Source organism: Lynx canadensis, chromosome C1 (genome assembly GCF_007474595.2).
Source record: "Lynx canadensis isolate LIC74 chromosome C1, mLynCan4.pri.v2, whole genome shotgun sequence".
NCBI lineage: Eukaryota > Metazoa > Chordata > Mammalia > Carnivora > Felidae > Lynx > Lynx canadensis.
Genome location: NC_044310.1, coordinates 110,539,975 through 110,562,657, shown reverse-complemented (window position 1 = coordinate 110,562,657; position 22,683 = coordinate 110,539,975). Strand labels below are relative to the sequence as shown.

At 47.1% G+C, this 22,683-nt stretch overlaps 2 protein-coding genes across 6 annotated transcripts in view; one reads left to right on the top strand and one right to left on the bottom strand.

The window, feature by feature from the left end:
* Positions 1-780: 780 nt before the first annotated feature.
* On the top strand, positions 781-4,744 carry SFT2D3 (SFT2 domain containing 3). Its single transcript, XM_030324764.1, has one exon. It carries the CDS (start codon positions 781-783, stop codon positions 1,435-1,437), a length of 657 nt encoding a protein of 218 aa, XP_030180624.1. The 3' UTR covers positions 1,438-4,744.
* WDR33 (WD repeat domain 33) overlaps positions 4,570-22,683 on the bottom strand; it is a 108,734-nt gene continuing 90,620 nt past the window's right edge. The window contains exons 13-22 of one of the 5 annotated variants that reach the window (XM_030324749.2): positions 22,594-22,680; positions 21,987-22,126; positions 21,240-21,392; positions 19,266-20,336; positions 16,553-16,661; positions 13,056-13,494; positions 8,721-8,884; positions 8,516-8,608; positions 7,424-7,639; positions 4,570-5,225 (exon numbers count right to left, since the gene is read on the bottom strand). In XM_030324749.2, the coding sequence (XP_030180609.1) occupies positions 4,996-5,225; positions 7,424-7,639; positions 8,516-8,608; positions 8,721-8,884; positions 13,056-13,494; positions 16,553-16,661; positions 19,266-20,336; positions 21,240-21,392; positions 21,987-22,126; positions 22,594-22,680 (2,702 nt within the window). In that variant the 3' untranslated portion in view covers positions 4,570-4,995. Of the gene's footprint in view, positions 5,226-7,423; positions 7,640-8,515; positions 8,609-8,720; positions 8,885-13,055; positions 13,495-15,171; positions 15,281-16,552; positions 16,662-19,265; positions 20,337-21,239; positions 21,393-21,986; positions 22,127-22,593; positions 22,681-22,683 lie in introns of those variants that run through there. The other 4 variants (XM_030324751.1, XM_030324750.1, XM_030324753.1 and 1 more) reach the window with 4 other exon arrangements.

Here is a 22,683-nt window from a genome sequence, read left to right as displayed (position 1 = left end):
ACCCCAGACAGGCTCTGAGGAAGAGCAGGATCCCTGGGAGCCACCTCAGAACAGATCTAGGAATTGACTGAAGTATGGGCAAGCTTATCACTGATCTGCCCATAAATCAGGAGACCGGGACCCAAAGACGCCAGGAGCACAAAAAGGTGAACCAAAAATATAAGGCAGGGGGACCAACAAGTCTTGCACATAGGTCTTGAAGGAGTCAAGAAGCCTCTGATGAAATGGGGAACAGAAGATAAGCAAGTAGGTGAGGGGGGGCGGGGGGGTAACTCTTCATTTATCAATTCCGGAAGCCTTCCCAAAGAAACCACCTAAGTCCTGAGCTCTAAGCTTTCTTAAAAATTAATTTATGAAGAACTGCAGATTAGCATACAGTGTTAAGTAATACGGAGATTCTCCCAATGGCCAACATCTTGCAAAACTACAGCACGGTACTGATACCCATAAGCTCAAGATACAGAACTGTTCCATCGCCACCCCAAGGGTCCCTCGTGTATCCTTTTATAGCCACAACCCACCCCGCCCCACAACTAACTTTTAATGACAGGACATAATCTAGACAGTAACAGCTCCCACCTGGAACAGTTAGCCTGGGCCGCTGCTAACCCAGACAGAAGTCTGCAGAGGGGCGGCCCCGCCCCTTTCACGCAAGCTGCAGGCCCCGCCCCCCCGCCGGGGCCGACCAACAGCCATCTGGAGACGAGCCGCTTCCGTCAGCGACCGAGAAAAACCGGAAGTCGGCGCCAGTCTTCCCCTCTCGCGGCCGCTCCGGCCAAAATGGCGGACCTCCACCGCCAGCTGCAGGAGTACCTGGCGCAGGGGAAAGCCGGCGGGCTGGCGGCCGCGGAGCCGCTGCTCGCTGCGGAAAAGGCGGAGGAGCCCGCGGCGGGGGGCGGGCCGGCGGGGGCGTGGCTGGGCCGCGCGGGTCTACGCTGGACGTGGGCGCGGAGCCCCGCGGAGCCAACGGCGGCAGTGACCTCAGCGTGTTTTCCCAGCGTGACGCGCGCGCAGCGGCTGGTGGCGAGCGGCGTGTGCCTGCTGCTGGCCGCGCTCTGCTTCGGCCTGGCCGCGCTCTACGCGCCCGTGCTGCTGCTGCGCGCCCGCAAGTTCGCACTGCTCTGGTCCCTGGGCTCTGCGCTGGCGCTAGCTGGCGGCACGCTATTGCGGGGCGGCGCGGCGTGTGGGCGCCTGCTGCGCGGCGAGGAGACGCCGTCGCGGCCAGCGCTGCTCTATGTGGCCGCACTGGGCGCCACGCTGTACGCGGCGCTCGGGCTGCGCAGTACGTTGTTCACGGCGCTAGGCGCCTGCGTGCAGGTGGCCGCTCTGCTGTCCGTGCTATTCGGTCTCTTGCCCCGGGGTGCGGTCACCGCGCTGCGGCTAGCGCTCGGGCGCCTGGGCCCGGGAGCCGGCCTCGCCAAGGCGCTGCCGGTGTGAGAAGCCCCGGGGCCCGTGCTGTCGAGCAAGGACGGACGGAGGTCCTGTACGGAGGCGACGCGGAGCCCGGCCCCGCGACTCGCCGTCGGAAGACCACCGGGAGTCGGTCCCTGGCGCGGCGCGGACGGAGCCAAGGACTGCGCCCGCCGTCTTCCAGATCGCGCTGGGTAGAGGCTGCTCCGTTGTTGTGCCACCGAACCTGTCACCTTTGAGCAGCTGTTCTAAAACTGAGACTTGAGCCGCCTCGGAAGCTCTTCGGTTTCAGCGTCTTCCGCCTTACTGTTGCATGTGCTATGAAATCGGGATGTTGTGGTTGACTTGGTGAGAGTACTGCTGTGAAACACTCACGGTAAATTGCTTTTGCGTTAACCGTGGTCTTAGAATGAGCGCAGTAAAAAATGAATGGCTCATCAGTTTTAATTAGCTGCCCTTGTGACTTTTCTCAGACTTCTACCTTTTGTCGTTTCAGAAATCCAGTGGTAGATTGTAGTAGCTTAGCTACAATACCCTTTTCTTTGGCTCTCGAAAATTTATTCTTCCTCAATGAGTGGATTCTTAAGGGTATCAAATTAAACACTAAATTTAGCCACCAGGTTTTTATTTAAGTACTTTAGTTAAGACCGTTTACCTCGGTTTTTCTTTTTTTTTTTTTTAAGTGAAATTGTAAATATGGTGCCTTATAAAATTGAAGGAAAATTGGTTTTGTATTAGACATGAAAGCGATGTACCAAAAAGTAAATGCCCCAAGCATGACCTGTCGATGATGCTATGAGAGGTCCCTGGGCAGAACTGGGTTGGGGACTCCTGCCAGACAAGAGACTTCTACATGCAAAGTTCTGTATTTGACGGAAATTGTGGATTTCTACAAGTCCTAATTTATCATTCCTAGTTTTACTACCTGCTTTTTAAAGTGCAATTTCTATTTTGTAGGCTGATTCTAATGCAGTGTAAGCTGTTTTTCATATCTGACACGTTGCCTCTTAGGTTCAGCATTTACTCTGGTCTTTGACTTCATTGCATACCCTAATGTATTGCCAAAAAGTTTGGACTCAGTATTCCGATGAGTCCAGAAAACATGTTTTGTTAGTAGCTCTATATTAACCAGAAAGTAAATGTACTTAGGATTTTCAAATTCTTTATCAGTGGGTCTCAGTTCACATCAAAATTACTTGAAGAACCAGATCAATTCAGCCAGAATCTGGAGAGGGGCGGCGGGGAACCCAGGCCTCAGTAATTTTTTTAGAGCCCTCCAGATGATTCCCTGTTCAGCTAAGGTGGAGAACTACTTTTCTGTGCACTGGATTGCACAGTTTGAAAATAATTATTTTCTGGGGCTGGATTCCACTTTGCCTAAACAGGTGTGTCAGGCAGCAATAGAGCATTGCCTCCTTTTGCTCAATATTTATATTCCTAGATCCTGATCAGTGTCCTAATCCCTGCCCCAACTTCATGGGGGCTCCGCACCCCAGTATTCTCTAAGAATTACTGCCTTGTTCCCCTTTCAGTAAACAGGGCTACTTACCTACCTCAAGAGGAACAAACAAGAGGGTGTTTGTAGTAAAAGCACATGTTTTTAGAGGGATTTTTTTTTTTGTAATTGGAAAAAACTTGTGCCATTGGCTGCTCCTTCTATCCCCTAGTTAAATCTCTGTCCTAGTTCTCAATTTCTCTAGAATTTGCACAGCTGAAGATCTGACAGTGTTTAGCCCATTTTTATGTTGATGCTGTTATGGTTTTTTTAAATTGTTTTCCCAGCATTTTCTCAAGAATTCAAACACCGAAAATGTAGCATTTATAAAATTCAAAGCACAATACCTTGTATGTACTTGGTAGTAATGTTCTAAAAGTTCCTAAGTATTCAGTAAATTACAGTGTAAAGATTGCAGTTTTTTTTAAAGGAATTCTTTCTCAAAATGTGATGTGGTTATCTGTTTGCTGAGGTACTGTATTGTTTAAAGCTGAAGCCTAAAATGTTATGATGGTAAAGATCTTAGCACATGAATCTCAGAAAAAGCCTCTCAATATGGGTTTGGTCCCTGGATCCCATTTTAGCTTATCGGAATTTGATTACAACTTCTTAAGCTGTGCCAGTGGAGGACAAATAAAGAATGTCCCACAAACTTGAAGCGTTCTGGAGACTCCTAATCGTGTGTTCACACTGACATGCTGGTAAACGTCCTTATATTTCAAAACAAAGTGAAAATTATTCACTTGTAGTCTCTAGGTTCTAGCACCCTGAAGAGCAGTGTGTGTGCAGAAATAACTTACCTTTTGCCATGTTTTACATTGACAGGGAACCAATTAAGAGGGTTTTGTTATCTGTCCACCTGTGCCAGCATCCCTGTCTAGGCAAACGCTGAGACTCCCAGCACCAATGAACTGGCCAGGTCAGCTGGTCTCCAGTACCAAATTGAAGCTGGCAAAGTAATAAGATGTTAGGGCAGCCACGGGAATATCCTTTGAGTAATAGTTTTCTTATAAAAACAAAGTGTGTGTAGAGAAAATATGGGGTTATCAAAACTGAACTTTTGCTTCCAATCCAAACCGGGCCAAATGTTAACATTTATTTAAAACTAAAGGAGTTTGTTGGGGATGAGAACTTCCTGGCTTTAAGCTAGAACTATTCCCTGCCTTAAACACTGGTAGGAGAGAAAGTTTTGCAAAATAGTTTAGGAGATATTTGGTCTATTCCTTAAACAATTTGTGACATGATGTATAGTAATCAGAAGGGTACATGTAGTTAATTTCTGGCTTACATCAGGTTCCTCTCATCAGGAACAAGAGAATTCAAGTCTTAAGTGTGATTACCAGGAGATGCACCCAAGGGCAAACCCCTACTTGCACAGCCAGAAGATTTTTTTTTTCTTTGGAGTAGAATTTTCCACCTGCCAGAGCTGGTGGGTAGCTAAGGCTTTGGATCCACATCAGACTGTATTATAGTTTCACAGTATTTCTCACTCTTACAAAAATAAGTGTGACAGAATAAGTAGAGGAGGATTTAAGACAAAGTTCACAAAGTTAACTTCGACGGCTTAGAGGTACCCATCAAGTGTGCTCACAGATACAAGCTGTAACTATACACCCCTCAGCAGCCTGGGTGCGGTGGGAACGAAGGGTTCCTTAAGGCAAGCATTTCACAACTAGTTTTCTGTTATTTCTTGCATAAATCACATTCTGTATTCATACAAAAACAACTTAATGTTTTTCTCTGACAAACTGTACATATAGAAACATTTCCAATTGGACATGAACTTAAATTTGTGGAGGCTCCATGTCGCGTGACACCTAAAAAAAAAAAAAAAAAAAAGATTCCAGCTTTTCTCTTCACAAAACAGTGGGAGTCAGGGCAGTGAGGGTGGACAGGACAGAATGAGGCCGGCCACTCTGGGTCGCCAGCAGCAGTCTTCATCTCGACCTCATTAGGGGCTCCTGGGCTTCAGCTGCCCCATAAAAAGTTCAGGGCTACATGGTGCAGGCTTCCTTTTGTTTCTCTTGGTAAGTCCACAAGAAGTTCTTAAATACTGTCCAGAGAGGCCTTGGGATACTCAGCCCCAACTTCTACCGACCCCTTCCACCACCCCTTGAAGCTCCTCGCCGTGGCGGGCCAGAGTTCATGTTACTCCCTCTACCCCAGTTACTGCCGCTACGGCCCCCTCTGGAAGGAGTACCACTGCCCGGAGGGCCCCCAAAAGGTTCATCTCTGTGGTAGCCGTCGTGGTGATCCCCATCCAAGGAGCTGGAGCGCCCAGATTTTGGCACTCTCTGGGAAGGTCCTGGGCCCCCTCGGCCTGAAAGAAAACAAATTGATTTCACATGTTACTTTTTTATATCAGAGACTGTTAATCTAAGTCCTGGTGCAAACTCTTAATGGTGATAGTGGAAGGAACACTCTGGGTCTTTAAAACAGAGTTCTGAGGACATGAGCAGTGGCACTCGGAGGGTTAGAAGTCGTGCCTCCAACCCTCTGGTCACCACTGTCGCAATCCCACCCAGCTTGGGGCCGTGTTCCTCAGCAACCACACATGCTCCCCGAGGCTGTGTGATGGACAGGACAGGAAACCCAAGGTAAACACAGAGCACCTCTGGGAGCCACAGACCACGCTGGGCCACGTCTCTAGCAAGTGTATCTTCACTCTCTTGTGCCACCAGGGGTTATTCTGTTCTGGGGAGACTTGAAAGGCAACTAAGAACTTTGGAAGCAACTAAGAAATACAAACTGTTGATGTTAATTACAATGTGTTATCATTATCCCACAGCTGTGGCATTTTTGTTTTCTTTTAAATAGTAAAAGTATTTCTTTAAAAATAAGCAATTAAAAAAAGGAAAAAGAAAACTCAGCTTTCAGAATTATTTCTCCCAGGGATAGGATTTTTTTGTTTAAATTTTTTTCAATGTTTATTTTTGAGAGACAGAGCATGAGTCGGGGAGGGGCAGAGAGAGGGAGACACAAAATCCCAAGCAGGCTCCAGGCTCTGAGCTGTCAGCACAGAGCCTGACACAAGGCTTGAACCACAAACCCTGAGATCATGACCTGAGCCAAAGTAAGACACTTAACCAACTGAGCCACCCAGGCGCCCCCTCTCCCAGGGATAGTTTTATCTGTTCCAGACTTGGACACAAAAACCTTTTAGGTATATTAAAATTCTGACTTAAAAATTTTTTTTTCTCATGAGCTGAATTTGGTCATATATCCCATAATGTACTATCAGAAAACAACTGCCAACTTTATTTTGTCTTAATGTTTTTTTAATTTTTAATGTTTTTTTTTTTTGTTTTGTTTTTGAGAGAGAGAGAGAGAGAGTACAAGCAGGAGAGAGGCAGAAAGAGAGGGAGACAGAAACCAAAGCAGACTCCAGGCTCTGATCTGTCAGCACAGAGCCCAATGTGGGGCTTAACCATGAACTGTGAGATCATGATCTGAGCTGAAGTCAGACGCTTAACCAACCAAGCCACCCAGGCAACTCTTTTTTGTCTCAAAATTTTGAATGGAATGTGAACAAGGAGGTTAGGAAAGCTAGCCAAAGGGGAAATGTTGGCTTCTTTTCCTACAAAGTGTAGCCCAGACCCACCTGAAGGCGACTGGGCAGAGAAGATGTCGTTAGGAAGTCATTTCCACACTAGCCCTGTGGCCTTGGCTCGGGATCCACAGGTGTCCTAAGTGCCCGTACTGACCAGCAAAAAAATGTGTGCTTAGGTAGGGAGACCTACCAGTGACATGAAGTAGCTTCTGAGGGTTTTGCTTTGAGAAGAACCACCAAAAACAAAAAGCACAACTTTGTAATGAAGAGACTGTAAATATGAGGCAGGTTAACTGGGCTTACTTTCTAGCAGCCTCCAAACTACCACATATGCAGTGGCCCACCCTAATCTGAGACCACATGGTGGCTACTGTTCCTGGCTAAAAGTGCTACGTCCAAAATAAAGTTCCCAAGTTTCACGCTGTAGAAGTAATCTACTGCCCCTGAAAACACCCCTTCCGGACCATATTCCTCAAAGTCTTTGTGACTCTGAGCATCAGCAGTTCCTTCCAGACCCGGAAAACACAGAAGCGGGGAGAAGACCGTTGTTCCTGCCACCAAGGAAAGCCTGGAGGGCCGGGAGCAGCCAGAAGCAGACAACACATGTGCCAACGAGAGCACGAGACACCCTGCTCTGGGGTACCGTGACGAACAGCAGGAGTGGAAGCCTGAAGGAACCAGGGAGGGGACTCTCGGAAGCAAGTGAAGGAGGCTAATGCAGAAGATGAGCCTGCAATCACAGAGTGAGGGCTCAGACTGTTGGCGTGAGCCCCAACAAGCTATATCTGTAGCACATTTGGGGACATGTGCCTTTACACAGCCCAAGAACTGGAGGGGAGAATGGAGGAAGGACCCTGGGTATCCTGCCCAGAACGGATAGAACAGGAACACGGGGATGGGGCTGGCCTGTGGCCCCGCAGCCTTCTTGACAGAGCTCCCACCACTGTTGATCACTGGCCTCCACTGACCTTTGCCTCCTCGATCCTCAGACGGACCCCCCGGGGCTTCCATTTCTCTGTGCTCCGAGGTCCCCGGCCCGTCGTGCCAGGGGCGCTTTCGGGGTGGCAGGGATGCCATGTCCATGCCCTGCAGAGAAGAGGAACGTTCTCTGCTAGCTGGGGAATGACCGTCGTGAGGGGGATGATCAGGGCGCGGAGCATCACGGAAATGTTCATGACCTGGCCCTGAAACGGGAGACACAAGGCTAAGCATCTGACAATCTTCTAGTGTGACCGAAAGCAGGTGGAAATCATACTATTTAGTACCAACTTGAGAACCAATGTTCATTCATGCAAGAAAGGTATGCTGAACACCCACCTAGGCCACATCACGAGTACATAAAAAAAGGTCAAGATCAGAAATCAACGTACCTCTTAAAATAAGATACAGGCAGCGTCCAGAAAAGTGGTTCTCAGACTTTTTAGTCTCAGGATGTCTTTACACTCTTAAAAATTACTGAGATTTAATTTATGAGACTTATATTTCATAAAATTTGCCATACTAGCAATTAAAGCTGAGAAAACTTTAATGCATTTAACTATATTTTCTGAAAACAAAGCCACTTCGTGGAAAGAATGGTAATGTTTTCTATTTAGACAAACCCCTCTGACATCAGGCTCAGAAGAAGAAAGGTGGATTCTCCCAGCCGTTTCTGCACTCAATCTACTGCAATAAAATGCTGCTGCCTCAAGGATCTGAAGACAATCCATCTTCCCATGGAGATGTGAGTTAGAAAAGAGAGGACCTGGGGGCACCTGGTGGACTCAGTTGGTTAAGCGTCCGACTCTTGGTTTTGGCTCGGGTCATGATCTCATGGTTTGTGAGTCTGAGCCCCGCATCTGGCTCTGTACTGACAGTGAGGAGCCTGCTTGGGATCCTCTGTCTCCCTCTCTCTCTGCTCCTCCCCCCACTTGGTCTCTCTCTCTCTCTCTCTCTCTCTCTCTCAAAATAAATAAACAGTACAGAAAATGGACCTGGTGGGCCCCCAGAAGTCCCCAGACCGCACTCTATGAGCGGCTGGGCTCGGATCACCAGAAGCCACAGCAGCTCTCCTTCCTTACCTGGCTCTCTATTTCCATCCCAGGAGTCTGGTTTCCGTCCTCCTTCAAAGCGAGGGAACTCATCAGGAGTAGGGAGCAAACCCTTCCTTCCTCCTACACATGGGAACAACACAACACCACACTCACAGACCATTTCAGGTGTGTCCCTAGCGGCAAACTCTCCAGCCCATCCTTGCCAAGCCCAGCATCCTCAGCACACACTCACCTCGCGGGGTACCCCGACCTCGACCTCGGAGATCTCTTCCTCGGGCCGATTCATCAGAAGGATCAAAATTCTCCTCTGGACCAAAGTCTTCAGGACCAGGAAAGCCATCCCTACCTCGGGGCGGGGCACGGCCTTCATGTCTTGGGGGTGCTCCTCTTCTAAAGCTGTCAGGGAAAAGCAGCAAAATATCCGCCTGATGAAACCCCTCACAGCTCTTGAGTTCATGTTTCAAAGAAACATAATGGTGTAAGAAAGTATGATATTAACGTTAAATGGGAGGAAAACAAAATAAAATTATGTATTTTTTTTTTTTAAGTACAGATTTTATAGTCCCAATATTAAAGGCAAAAACAGGAAGGAAAATGTAGGGTTATGTTCATTTTCTCCGAAAGCTTTTAGGAGTAACGAAAGCAGTGAATACGTTTTAAGTGCTAATAATCATGCTTTCACTTTCAGATTTCATTTCATCCTCAGCACCCCATTATTAATTCCATTCTACCCATGAGTACACTGAGGCACAGAGAGGTAACGTCATTTATTTACGACACACAGTAAGTGTTGGGATTTGAACTCAGCCAGTCTTGACTCCAGCCCATGCTCTTTTACCACTGCCTTCCCAGTATTTTTCATGATCATTTACAATCAGAAAAGGGAGGGTACAGATTTATGACTGCCAACTGTACCAGACTCATTTGGGAACATCTGCTCTCCCGTCTGCCCTAGCCCACCGCTTCTATGCAGGGCTGGCCATGAACTTCGCCCACAGCTCCACTCCACAGCTGACTGCTGTACAGGCAGGCACTTGGCAGCCCCCACACTGACTAGCTGGCAGCCTAGAGCCCTGGCTGGCAGACAGGTTCAGTGTCCCTCAGGATTCTGGACCGGAGGCCAAGTTGGCCAAGAGTACTGCCAAAGCACAGCCATTACAAGAAGAGTGTCTGAGCCAGAGGAGGCCTGTGGGGAAGCAGAAAAGGGGCCTACAAGCAGAAATGGGGCATGAGCACGTGGAGAGAGGCCTTGGGGCTGGAGAATGGGTCAGGAGGAGTGAGGGCACAGGGCCAGTCTGCGTGAGCAGCCAGGCCTTTCACTTTTCTTGAGTCTCCATTCAGTTATCTTTTACTCCAACGTTTCACTTTGCAAAATTCCAAACCAAGAACACAGTTAAAAGAACAGAACAAACACCCATGTGTCCTTCACCTAGACTGATCAGTTCTCTTCATTTTGTTTTTTTAGATTCATCAGTTCTTAGGACACTGCCATGTGTACTTTATCTTCTCTCTCCATCTACTTACAAATCCACTTTCTAAGCCATTTCAAAATCAGTTGCCAACAACATGACCCTCATCCCTAACACCTCAGTATGTTTCTTCTAAGTACAAGGACTTTCTCCTACAGAACAATACCATTACCACTTGAATAACATGGAATACTCTTTAATACAGTCCAATTCAAATTTCTCCCACTGTCCTCAAAATGTCCTTTATAGTTGTTTTTAAATATAGATTTCAATCCTGATCACATACTGTTATGTAGTGGCCCTGTCTCTGGTCTACTTTATCTAGGACCTTCCTATATTTGATCTTTCATGATCCCAGCATTTTTTAAGATTACATCCAGATAAAACGAGGCGCCTGGGTGGTTCAACTGGTTGAGCATCCGACTCTTGATTTCACCTCAAGTCATGATCTCACCGTTCATGAGATCCAGCCCCATGTCAGGCTCTGCACTGAGCATGGAGCTTGCTTAGGATTCTCTCTCTCTCAAAAATTAATAAATATTTTTAAAAAAAGATTCTCTCTCTTTCCCTCTGCCCCTCTTGACTCACACACATGCACTCTCTAAATTAAATTTTAAAATTAAAAAAAAAATCCATCTAGGTATTTTATAGAATGTACCACAATTTAAATTTATCTATTTCCTCATGACTAGACTCAAGTTAAACCTTTTTGGCAAAACTGCTTATACAGTCTCAGTGATGCCGGGTTGTCTGCCTGTTTATGAGGTAAAAGTGGTGTGCTGAACCAAATTTCACTGTTGCCAATGTACACTTTCTTTCCTTCACAATTAAGGAATCTGTGGAGTGATCTATACAGGGTTTTAGTGTAAAAAGAGCTTTCCCTTTTCCACTCCAGCTATCTTTTTTAAGAACTGTCTTGGTCCTGTGGACCTTGACGACTCATGCGCCTGCAAGCAAAGAGGGTGTGCCCGGGACACTGGCTGAAATAACAACTAAACGTAAAGGTGGAATTGGCCAAAAGGAGATGAGTGGAGCAGGAAAAGTACAGCAGAGGGCGCTGTCTCCCTGGGACAGAGTCGGGGAGAATCCCCACGCCCCCAAACACCACAGGACTGGCCAGGCAACCATTACAAGGCTGCCCTAGTTACAACAAGAGAATCTAATGTGCCCTCATTAGAAAGTAGCTCCTATCAAGGACTTAACGTGTCCTCCGTAAAACTTGTACGTTGAAGCCCAAATCCCCAATGGGATGGTATTAGGAGACAGGCCTGTGAGGGGTAATTAAGATTAGGGGAGGTCATGGGCATGGGGGCTTTGTGATGGATCAGTGCCCTGGTAAGAAGGACACCAGCAAGGGCTAGCTCACTGTCTCTCTACTGTGCAAGGACACAGGGAGAAGGTGGCTGGCTGCCTGCAAGCCAGGGAGATAAGTCTCACCAAAAACCCACCCTGCTGGACCTGGACCCGTGACTTCAAGCCTCCAGAACTGTGAGAAAATAGACTCATGTTATTTAAACTTCCCCAGTCCTTGGTATCTTGTTATGGCAGTATGAGCTGATGAGTACATCCCCGAATGAACTGACCCTTCTCAAATACCTCTCCCCATTTGACAGATTCACTAATTCAACAGTTACTGAGCACCCATGCTGTGTCACCATTACTGCTCTGGGTTGAGGCCACAGAGGTACAGAAACAAAGCCCCTGCCCTGGGGAAGCGGTCATGTTCCTGGGAGATACACATAATAAGAAATAAACACATTGCTTAATGTCAAGCAGTGCTAAGTGCTATGAAGAAACAGGAAGCAGGGTGAAAGAACTGGGGTGAGAGGAGGAGGGCTCTGACTGCAGTGAGCCACAAACGTCTGCAGGACTGTGCTCCAGGCAGAGAAAACAGCACACACAACAGGAGTAGGAGCACCTCTGGCGTATTTGAAGAGTGATGTTAAGAGCACTAGGTTGCGGGTCTGTCGTTAACAGATGAAATACAATACAAACTGAGGCACAGTAAAATCTGAAACTGAACAAGGTGCAGAGATTCAGGAAATTGGTGAAGGTTATGCTGATGCCAAAGCCACTGGAGATGCGGCTCCTGCAGACACACAGAGCCGTTTCGAAGATCCTTGAACACCACTGGTATACCTCGGATACCATTAAGACAGGCCCTCAAGAAAACTAGGAGCCCTTACGTCTTTTTAAAGAACTCCCCTCTGATGGCTGCTCCCCCACACCCCTTGGCCATCTTATCAACCATTCTTGTCTAACACATCCCGTGAGGAGGAGGGAATGCCAACTCTTGACTCTATCCTCTACTAGCAATGGTCCAAATGTGACAGGAAACACTGCGGCAGGGATGGACGGCAGGAGTGGCACACAGCACCGGCACCGCAGTCTGCCAGCCTGGCCTGAAGCCGCTGGGACACTTCCGCCTGTCCGACACGTCCACCTGTCCTAAAGTCAAACTGCTGATTCTCAGCATGGCCCCTCATCTGGACACTGCTGACAAGAACACCGATCTCACAATTCAGTGGCACACAGAAATGCTCAATTATCATCACCCCTGATTATTCTCTGTCTCATCTGCGATTCACTAATTCTTGTTTTTGCTCCTTATTTCTTTATACCTTTTTTACCCCAGGCAAGCGGAGTGCTCAAGCCTGACCTTGCCCTAATTCAACAGCAGAATAATTTTTCAGCTTGATTCCACGGTGTTAAGCTCTTTAGGAAATTACACAAAAACAATCTCATAATTCCTTTACTCTCCACCTGGATTATCTGTATCATACTGCATCATTCTAAGAGAAGCTGGTGCCTTCTAATCAGGCCCCAGAAACTTGATACTATCCTGATGCTCACATCTCTTTAAAAGAACCAAAAAGTAAGCAAAAACAAAAAGATTTCTAAATTGCAAAGATAAAAAAGAAGCACAAAAAGGTTAAAAAGCATAATTACTTGCTTCAAGTCTAAACGCAAAACCTAAAGAGGGTAGAACTAGCAATCAGTCCAGTGCCCCCTGCCCAGTGAAAGAGGAAAGAGACTTCTGGGGAGAGAACAGGGCCACAGCTCCAGGGAAGAGCTAGCAGACAAAGCGTCCGTCCCACCTTTCTTCTCTGCGCCCTCGAAAACGTGGGTCCTCAGGATCCCGGGGGAATCGTTCATCTCCAGGTCTGCGGCCTTCCCAAGCCCCCGGAGGGCCCCGAGCTGCGCCCCGGCCATCCCCCTCGCTGAATTCCCTGTGATCAGGCGGAAACGGAGGCCCGGGGCCCCCGCGCCTCCACTTCTCTTCTTGTGGTAAAGGTCCTCCTCGCCCCTCAAATTCACGTAATCGGTGGCCAAAGCGTTTGTCCGGGTGGAAGTCATCTGGTCTGCTGAAGTCGTCAGGGAAGTCGGGGTGAGGGCCACGCCTATCAGGGGGACCCCTGCAGTCCTGGCCGCCCCGGAAAGGCCCCCTCTCAGGCCCGTGCTCAGGGCCGCTGCTCTGCTCATGCCGCCTCTCTGACATGGGGCCCATGTGGTGGTTTGGAGGGCCGCGTGAGTCACCTAAAGGAAACAAAGCTGATTTTTACCTTGTCTTCCAGGAATCCTGCCAACACAGGTCTGATTTTCAGCATCTTAAACTCTCAGAAAGCATTCTGGCATTTAGAATGTTTTCCCTCCTTAGCTCTCAGCACACTCAGGAGACAAATCCCTCAGGCATCATCTAATGGAAGAATGCAGGTTTTGGGGTGCAGATTTCAACCTCATCACTCACTAGCTAAGCAACTCCACCTAGGGCAAATTATTAATCTCAAATGAGATTAGCAACTACTTGGCTGCTGTGAGGATTAATTCAAAAAACATGAGTCTCCCAGGCATAAGGACGAGCACCCCTTCCTGTCCCCATTCCTTCAGTGACTTCCTTAGGCCTGCCTGCCCCCTACCCAGGGAGGAGACGGCAGAGAACACCCATGCAGCAGGCCAGAAAGCCAAGCACAGGGAGGCCACCTCTGCACCTGAAAAGGCCCTCCAAAGCCCAGGGTGCTGTACCTCCACTTCCTCCACCCCTGAGGTCGCCCTTTTATCCTCCACTTCATTTAATTGATTCGTTAACTCACACTTTGATTCTTTTTTTTTTTTTTTTTTACAGGGAATACTTTATTCAAGCCCATCAGAGAAATGGACAGCTTGGGTCAGTAACAAAGCACACTTTGACTCTTAACAAAATCCTCTGAAAAGCACATGGAACCACAGGCCTCCCTAATAACTGCCTGGTGACCAGCCTTGCTATGCTTCAGTTTGGGGGTTTATACAAACACATTTTCCTGCCCCTTCGCATGAATGATATATATCCCTCATCTGTAAGAATTATCACCATTCTTTGCAGACAGCGTTTGGAAACCCACTAGAGATTTTTTGAAAATACTTTAATGTATGTAATATATTCAACATCCTGAATAAAGATGGAAACAGGCCAATTAAACTTGTGATGGTTACCTTAGCTCACTTCTTAACCTTGGAGGGATTTGTTCTCCTGGCTACTGAACTACTGCAGCCATTGTAAATGGGTACCTATTTTCTGTCAGGGTACAATTCAAACCAAGCATTTTTAAAGGTAGGTAGCAAAGGGCCCCTCCTGTTCCAAAACAACTAGGTTTTTAGGATGGACTTCCTCCGAATGCCTCCTCCTGCCCCGCTCGCGCCTTTCCCCGCTTCTCCCTGGCAATAAAGATGAACACCCTCTCCTCGAGCCACAGCCAGCCAGCTTTTTCCCCTCCCATGCCCTTCCTCATCCCTTTTGTTCTTTTCTCTTGGCCATTTCAATCCCGCCTCACCATTCAACATGAATAAAAAACTTGTAAATATCAGTATAAAAAAACACCACTAGAAGGGTTCTCCCTGCTCCTAAGCTCTTCCTGTCTCCCGCTCTTTACTTCAGTAAACCAGTCCTCTCCATGCTGAGGAAAGCACCTTCTAAGTTGCCTCTTTGTTCAGTCAGTTTGCAAATCCCAGGGCCCTTTCCTTCTATAAAGTGGCCCCCCCACTTCTCAGTGGGTTCCTACAGCTAATGGCTTCTTCTCTTGACTTTAAGTTGCTTGAACTTGGTGTGATCTCAGACACAGCAGACTTTGACCTGAGGAAGCTGAACACATTCCATTTGGACTTACCTATGAATAATAATCCTCCCATTACCTCTATCTGTTTAAAAGTACCCTGGCTCCTCCAAGGAAAGAAACCCACCACTACAAATTAGAAGGGGTGTGGCCACCGGTGGTGGGGCGGCGGCGTTGGTTAATCCAGTAGGGGATGGCAGGGCCACTTTCTCGGCTCTCCCTTCTCCCTTTGGTCCCTGGGAGGAGAAAGAGAGGAGGAAGAGAGAGAGAGAGAGAGGTAAAGAGAAAAGGGGAAGAGCAAGGAGGAGAGGGAAATAGGTGGAGACAGACACAAGGTAGGGGAGAGGAAGAGAGGCAGGCTCTCAGTTCGTTGATAGCTGTACCTTGTGGGTAACAGACTCTTCTTTTCTCAGGGTCCCCAAATTCCAAAGATGGGTTCCTGCTTTCTCTGTTTCCCTGTCGGCCACCACTTCCATGCAATGAGACTACCATAAAGATTCTCCTAATCTCTTTACTGCTACCTTTCCTAGGACGTGCTGCTTCTCCCAAAGTCCTAGTGCTGCAAAATGCTGATGGTAATTTGATAAAGTGAGGGCAAGAAATGTAACATGTCCCACAGAGTGCTGTGGGCTCCGCTCATTAAAAATTACAGGGACTGAAGTTCATTGAAGTGCAGCCTCCACAGTGCTCCTAGGTTTCGGGCCTGTGTCCTCCCTGTGAGAAGCACACTGACTCCAACGCCTGCACCTCCGACCTGCCCTCCATCCACACCCCTCATAGTCCTGCCCTTGCCCTCTGCAGCCAGCAGCCTGCGGCCCCCTCAGTCCCGCTCCAGCCCTTCTCGTGTGACAGTACAACATGTGAACGAGACTAGGGGCTGCCTCTGTGCTCTCCTTCAACTCCTGCAATGAACTCAACTTCCAAACAGCCTTACATCTTGATACTGACAGTTCTCATCTCTGTGCTTTCCATAAAATCAAGAACCCGATGCATCAGTACATTGCTTTCTTCTTTTTCTTAGTGAATCATGCAGAACAATATAAGCAGCTAAAGCATTCAATATGTGGCACAACTCGGGGGCAGAAGAGGGTGATATGAAAAACACTACTAAAACCTCTGCATTCATGATCTCATCAAAACCTGTAAGTGGAAGCAGCTGAGCTCTCCAGGATGCTAACGACATGCATGTGCACTCAGTGAGCACAGGAGTCGCTTCCGCTCCCAAGAGAGGCACGCAGCCGACTGTCCGAGGCACAGGCCCTTCTCCCAGGGGTCGTCCCAGCAGTCTCACTGCCAGCTGCCACCTCCTCGGGGCGGCATTTCCAGCTAACCAAAGCAAGTCTAAGAAAACACCGTTAACAAAGCCTTTACCTGAAATGACTGTGCTCCTAGTTTTCCTATAGGTTCAAGTGCCCATTCTATCAGTTACTTACCAATAAACTATTTACTGTGAGATTTACCCAGAGGTAGTAGAATGCAATCCCTTATTCAGCCAAGCAGATATTTACCTTTGTTAGGGCCAGGTCCTTGTCCAGGGTTAAGAGGGGGGATGCGACCTTGTGCTCCCTGCTGCCCTAGGCCTGGTATCAGGGGTGGGGGGCCTGCGTTCTGTCCTTCCTGAAAAGATGTTTTTAAAGCGGGGGTGTGAAATCATAGGCTTGTGCTTCATGAATAGCAATTTCATCATAATGTGACAAGATTAAAACACTAGGTTGCCCCAAAGCCTCCAGCAGTAAATATACAGCTAGTGACATTATAGTAAAATGGTCCTTAGATTGGGAGAAGGAGACACTTCTCTTACCATAATAAAACGAAACACTTACATTTTAAACCTGATGACAGGTTTCATGTAAAGCTAGATCTTTACCTGTAATACCAAGTAAGAACCACAATGGAAAGTCAGAAATCATACATAACACTCTGCATAAAGGAGGAACTTCCAGCCAAATTGAAGATCTGGAAATCTGCCGGGACAGGTAAACTCTGCTCTCACACTCAAGACTCCCTTCCAGCTACAGAGAGTAATCAGTCCTCTCAAGAGGCTAGGGCTGGGTTTGAAGAGGCAGAAGAAAGGAGTTCGTCCACACTGGCTTTCTCCCACCACCTCCTTCCCTCCCTCTTTCTTGACCTCCTCATTTCCCATCCTCAGCACCTACTTCTCATTCCCAGCTGAGTCACCTGGGACCCTACCAGACTCCTTAGGTTCCTGCAGACACAAACCTACTGCTCTGATCCTCTGTCCCTGCGCTCGGGAACCCCAGAGTTCACTCCAGCGTGTCCCCAAGACTCTGTATTTTTACCCAGCCATGCCTAAATTCTGAGTCTCCACACTGTCCAATGACCTTGGATCAGGTCTCTTAACAAATTCCTTTATATAAAAAATGCATTTGGTGGCTGGACCTACTATGAAAACAGTAGTTGCACATTCCAAACCAGCTCCATGAAAGAGCAGCCATGACAGGACATGCGGCATGCGGCTACAAGGCCACCATTAACTCAACACCAGTAATTTCCATCCTTTGTTTCCTCTCCCCGACCCAAGGACTGCTCTTATCAACATCTCTCAAGCTGTTACTTTAGCACCAGAAAGCAATTTCACTAAATTAAACCAACTGACACAATGGGTTTAAATAGTTGGCTTCATCAAAGTGAAGAAAGTCAAATTTCAGCATATAAAAAATATGAGCAAAGATGTTCATCAGGCAACTCTTGAGATTTGAAATGTCCTATAATGTATCAAACCTTCACACTCATTCCGTAGGTCAACTAATGAGTCTTTAGAACCATTACGCCTTTCATGTATAAAATCTGTCACTACTTGATACAATAAAAACTCTTACTGAACTGTCCCAGAAACTCAGGCCTATCCTCTTGAATCTGACATGTTTATAATTTCAGTCATAATGTGGTAGCTAAAGTTCATCACTGCTTTTGTCCTTCAAATGAAAGCAGTTAATTCATTACCATAAGGTTAGGTAACTGATACTGTAAACACACACAAATGCTCTGTGTGTTAATAAAATCTATAACACTTCCAGTTTTAGGGCAGTTAAGGACGATCAACCTAGATTTATTCCACTCATCCTAAATTCTAAAAGATGCCCAAAGATTCTGGAAAGAAACTCAACTACCATCGGGTTCTTTGCTGCTGTGACACCTCTAAATCCTGGGAGATCTACAGAAGGGTAACGTGTAACCTTATTTAGCTAACTATTTTAATTCAGTAGACCCTACGGTCATCTTCATGTGACAGATTCTCAGGTGTCTGAAAAAGCAAAACGGGCCGTGTTCTGCACATGCAGCATCAGCAGCACATCCTCTCCAAGTGGATCGAGTGCCTCCCAGTGAAGACCCAGGGGGTCAACATTAGCTCACTCACTCACTCACTTTTGGTCCACAACTGACTTCAGGGACACAAACCCAGTTGTTCACACCCAAACAATGCTTCCACACTATGAAACGGAGAAAAATATAAAAACCACAGAGCCACACTGTCAAATCCATTCATGCTCATGCAGTCTTTCTCGAAGTCCCCCATGAACCCTGAGCCCTCCTCTCAAAGCACAAGCCCAGCCAAGGGGTAATAAAACTTGGCGAACAAAACAGAATCGTCAAAAAAAGGGCCCAGAAAAATGTCTACAGAAATATTCCCTCCAGTAAATTGACATGTGAGCTAAAACCCTGAACAGAATTTTGTCCAAAGGGTCATCATTTGAGAATGCACAATTCTGGGCTCAGAGGTCTCTAAAAGCATTCACTGAAATGAAAATAGTGAGATCAGAGTCTGCTGTAAACTTGTGAGTTACATACTCCATCCTGTCTTCAAGAGTAGAGCCGGCAGGCAAACCAGCCCGTGAAACACCAGGCTACAACATGAAGAGCCCAGAAAGGGGAGGTCTGACAGGCTCAAAGCCATCCATGCCTCTTCCTCAGGGTCACAGCTCTTTTAGCCCCGGGGACAATTAGGAACTGTACTAAACTAAGAGTTGATCTTTTCTGGAATAACTGCTATTGAAAAGATTCATATTACATTATGTATAATGGTCCATTTAATTATTCTCATTTGCTTCTTCAGCCATGATGCTACTCTCAAGCCACCATCACTACTTGAGAGCCCCTGATACGAGCTGTGATGGCTTCCCATAGCATCTGGAAGGGCCACTTCTGTGCAGGGCATATTTTCCCAATGTGTAATGCCTAGAAGTTAGAAATAAATAATACCTGATTGAAGGGGGCCCGAGGCCCATCACCTAGCAGAGCTGTTTTCTGCTGCTGGAATGGTATTGGCCCTTGAGACGGATGTGGCCCTCTTGCCGGGTTCTGCTGTCCCTGAGGTCCAGGGGGCCCTTGCATGCCACCCTGGGGTGGAGGCCCCAAAGAGCCCTGGGGCGGCCCCTGCTGACCTTGTGAGCCTGGAGGCCCCCGCAATTCCTGGGGAGGGCCTAGCATGGACCCTTGGGCTGGAGGCCCCTGCATGCCTCGCATCTCCTGAGGGCCATGTCCCAGCAGTCCACTTGGAGGGTGAGGTCCTCTCATCTCTTGAGGCGGGTGGCCCATCATCATCCCTTGGGGAGCAGGACCCTGGTTCTCTCGGGGGCCTGGAGGACCCTGCATTCCTCTTGGATTCAATCCCATCAGAGGTCCCTGAGACACAGGACCTTGGATCCCTTGAGACCCTGGCCCACCTTGGATCCCATGAGGGTGAGGAGGTCCTTGCATTCCTCTGGGACCAGGTGGTCCCTGCATACCTTGAGTACCAGGAGGCCCCTGAGGGCCCAAGTGACCCTGGGGACCAGGTGGGCCTTGGGGGCCTATGTGACCTTGTGGGCCAGGTGGACCCTGAGGCCCCATATGACCTTGAGGACCAGAATTACCCTGTGGTCCAGGTGGTCCTTGAGGTCCCAAAGGGCCATGAGGTCCAGGATGCCTTTGCATTCCTTGGGGCCCATGCATGTCCTGAGGCCTCGGCAACCCCTGGGGTGGGCCCTGGGGCCCTTGTGGTCCCATGAATCCTTGTGGCCCCCCACCTCCCTGATGCAGTGGAGGACCTTGTGGTCCCATTTGTCCCTGGGGTCCAGGGGGTCTAAACTGTCCCTGCGGCCCCGGAGGCCCCATTTGAGCCATGTTCATTGGCATCTGCTGAGATGGATGGGGTTGTTGAAAACCTTGAGGAATCTGAGACATTGGACCTTGTCCTGGAAAGGGCTGGGGTCCGAGGAGAGGAGTGCCAGATGAAGGAGGCGGCTGAATTTGCTCAGCCTGTTTCTGTGCAAGTCTTTCAATTTTAAGTTGCTGGAAAGAAAAAAAGAAAAAACACACTGATAAATATGCCGCAGCCCTCAACGATGACAATATTGCTATCACTTACTTCACTGGGAGAGCCTCAAAACAAACATAAGGCATCGACCTCCCAACACTCCACAGTAACTACAATCCATACAACATTCAGGTATTCTGGGAGCATGTAAGCACCTTCTTTTGAAATACTGGGAAACAACAGTCAGAATTATTCATATCCAATAATTTACTAGTTCTTTATCATTCTTGCTAACTTTCAAAGGAGCAAAAAAAAAAAAGGAGCAAATCACCTGCTCTAGAGCTGACAGAAAAAGAAAAATTATTTTATCTGTGGGTAAATAAATGAATTCAAGTTAAAACTATGCTGGCTTTATCTTTTCTATTAAAAAGGTACGTTTAACTTAGTTTGACTCACTGCTTGACTGATCTGGTTTCAAAGTCTAAGAAACAGAATTCTTTCACAAACTAGCTTCCTAATGTAGCAATAAGAAATGGTGGTGCTGGGTGGGGGGATGGGCAAAATAGGGGAAGAGGTTTAAGAGGTACAAACCTCCAGTTAATAAAATAATTAAGTCACAGGGACAAAACGTACAGCATTGAGAATATAGTCACTAATACTGTAATAATGTTGCATGGTGACAGATGATACACTTATCATGCTGTGCACAGCATAAGGTATAGAACTGTTGAATCACTATGTTGTACACCTGAAACTGTGACATTGTATGTAAACTATGCTTCAATTAAAAAATGAGAAAAACAGAAAGAAATGGTGGCGTTCGTCAGATCCATCTGAGAGTCCCTTCCCTCTCCTTAACAGCATGTCAATAAATGTCTTTTAAGAAAGATCTACTTTCTTAGATCATCTTGAACCCTCGGCTAAAGAGCATCACACACCTCCAGAAGCTGTGGGTTAGTATACTGTAACGTGGCCATTTCTTGTTCAATTTCCGCTTGTGTTTTCTTCTTCTCTTCCAATTTAATGTCCTCTTTTCTGTCATTCAGTACCTCATTTGGGGCAGGAATTGGAACTTTATTTTGCATCCACGCCTTGGGAAAGAAGAGAATATTAAAATATACCCTAAGTGTGTATATTATAATGAGAGAAGGTGAAAACCATTCTGTAAGGTCATTGGCTCATTCCAACCTGCTGAAAAGAAGCCAGTTCACCTGGTACACTGCCTTTATTTCTAATGCTCCTTCTTAGTGACACAAGAATGGAGTTAGGCAAGCACATTGCCAGGTAGAAATTACTAACTTAATAAAAACTATAAGATCTTACGTGTTATTAAGAATGAAAAGCCTGCCCACATCTTCAAAAGGGCACATGCACTTTGTGTTGCAGAGACAAATAAAGTAGAAGACAGACAGACAACGCAGAGGAGAGTCAACATACTCTCTGTTCCATGCTTCTCTCTTCTCTTTCCTCTGATGACTTGGACAGTAGGACATAGGTGAGAATCAAAGAGCTACAAGAGTCATGGCGAACTCCACACGAATGCAGAGCAGCAGATGGGAACTCTGTCTAAGAATACTCCAAAGAAGTCTGTAGTGCAGAAATACCTTCCACGGATGAAAACATGCAAGAAAGCCTCAGCAGGCAGAACCTCCTGGTGGAGGAGGGGGCTGCTGGTAGTTACTCACCTGCTGGAACTGAGCAGGAATAGGTTTTGCATATGGAACTTTCTTCTGAGGAACTTTTTTCTGATCCTTTTGCATCACCTCCTCCATTCCCCAGTCCAAACCTGGAATTGTCATCTCAATTTCATTTGACTCATCTTTCCCTGTAACCATAAAAAGAAGCAGTTAACCAAGGAAATAAGAGAAGGTGGCTACTTCATCAGTGAACGCATTTTTAGAAGAGACTTTAAATAATATGTAATAGATAATTAGATGACTTTTATCAACATGTCTCAACATAAATCATTTGGGTACTTTCAAAATAATTCAGTATCATGAAGGTAAGAAACAGGTCTCCAGGGGCGCCTGGGTGGCTCAGTCAGTTAAGGGTCCAAACTCTTGGTTTCAGCTCAGGTCATGATCTCACAGTTTGTGGGTTTGGGTCCACATTGGGCTTTGGGCTGCCAGCTCAGAGCCAGCTTGGAATCCTCTCCCTCTCTCAGACCCTCCCCTGCCTGTGCATGCTCTCTCTGTCTCTCAAAACAAATAAATAAACTTAAAAAAAGAAGAAAATAGAAGAGGTCTCCAAAAATTTTATAAAAATAAAACATATAGGTACAATGTCTCTTACCCATCTGCTCCTGTTCCATAGCCAGTTTTAGTTGTTCTGGTATTCCCATTCCTGGAATTACTGCCAGGCTATTAGGTTCAAGGTCATCTA

Coding starts and splice junctions, on each gene's coding strand:
- SFT2D3 (XM_030324764.1), top strand. CDS start 781: ATGGCGGACCTCCACCGCCAGCTGCAGGAGTACCTGGCGCAGGGGAAA.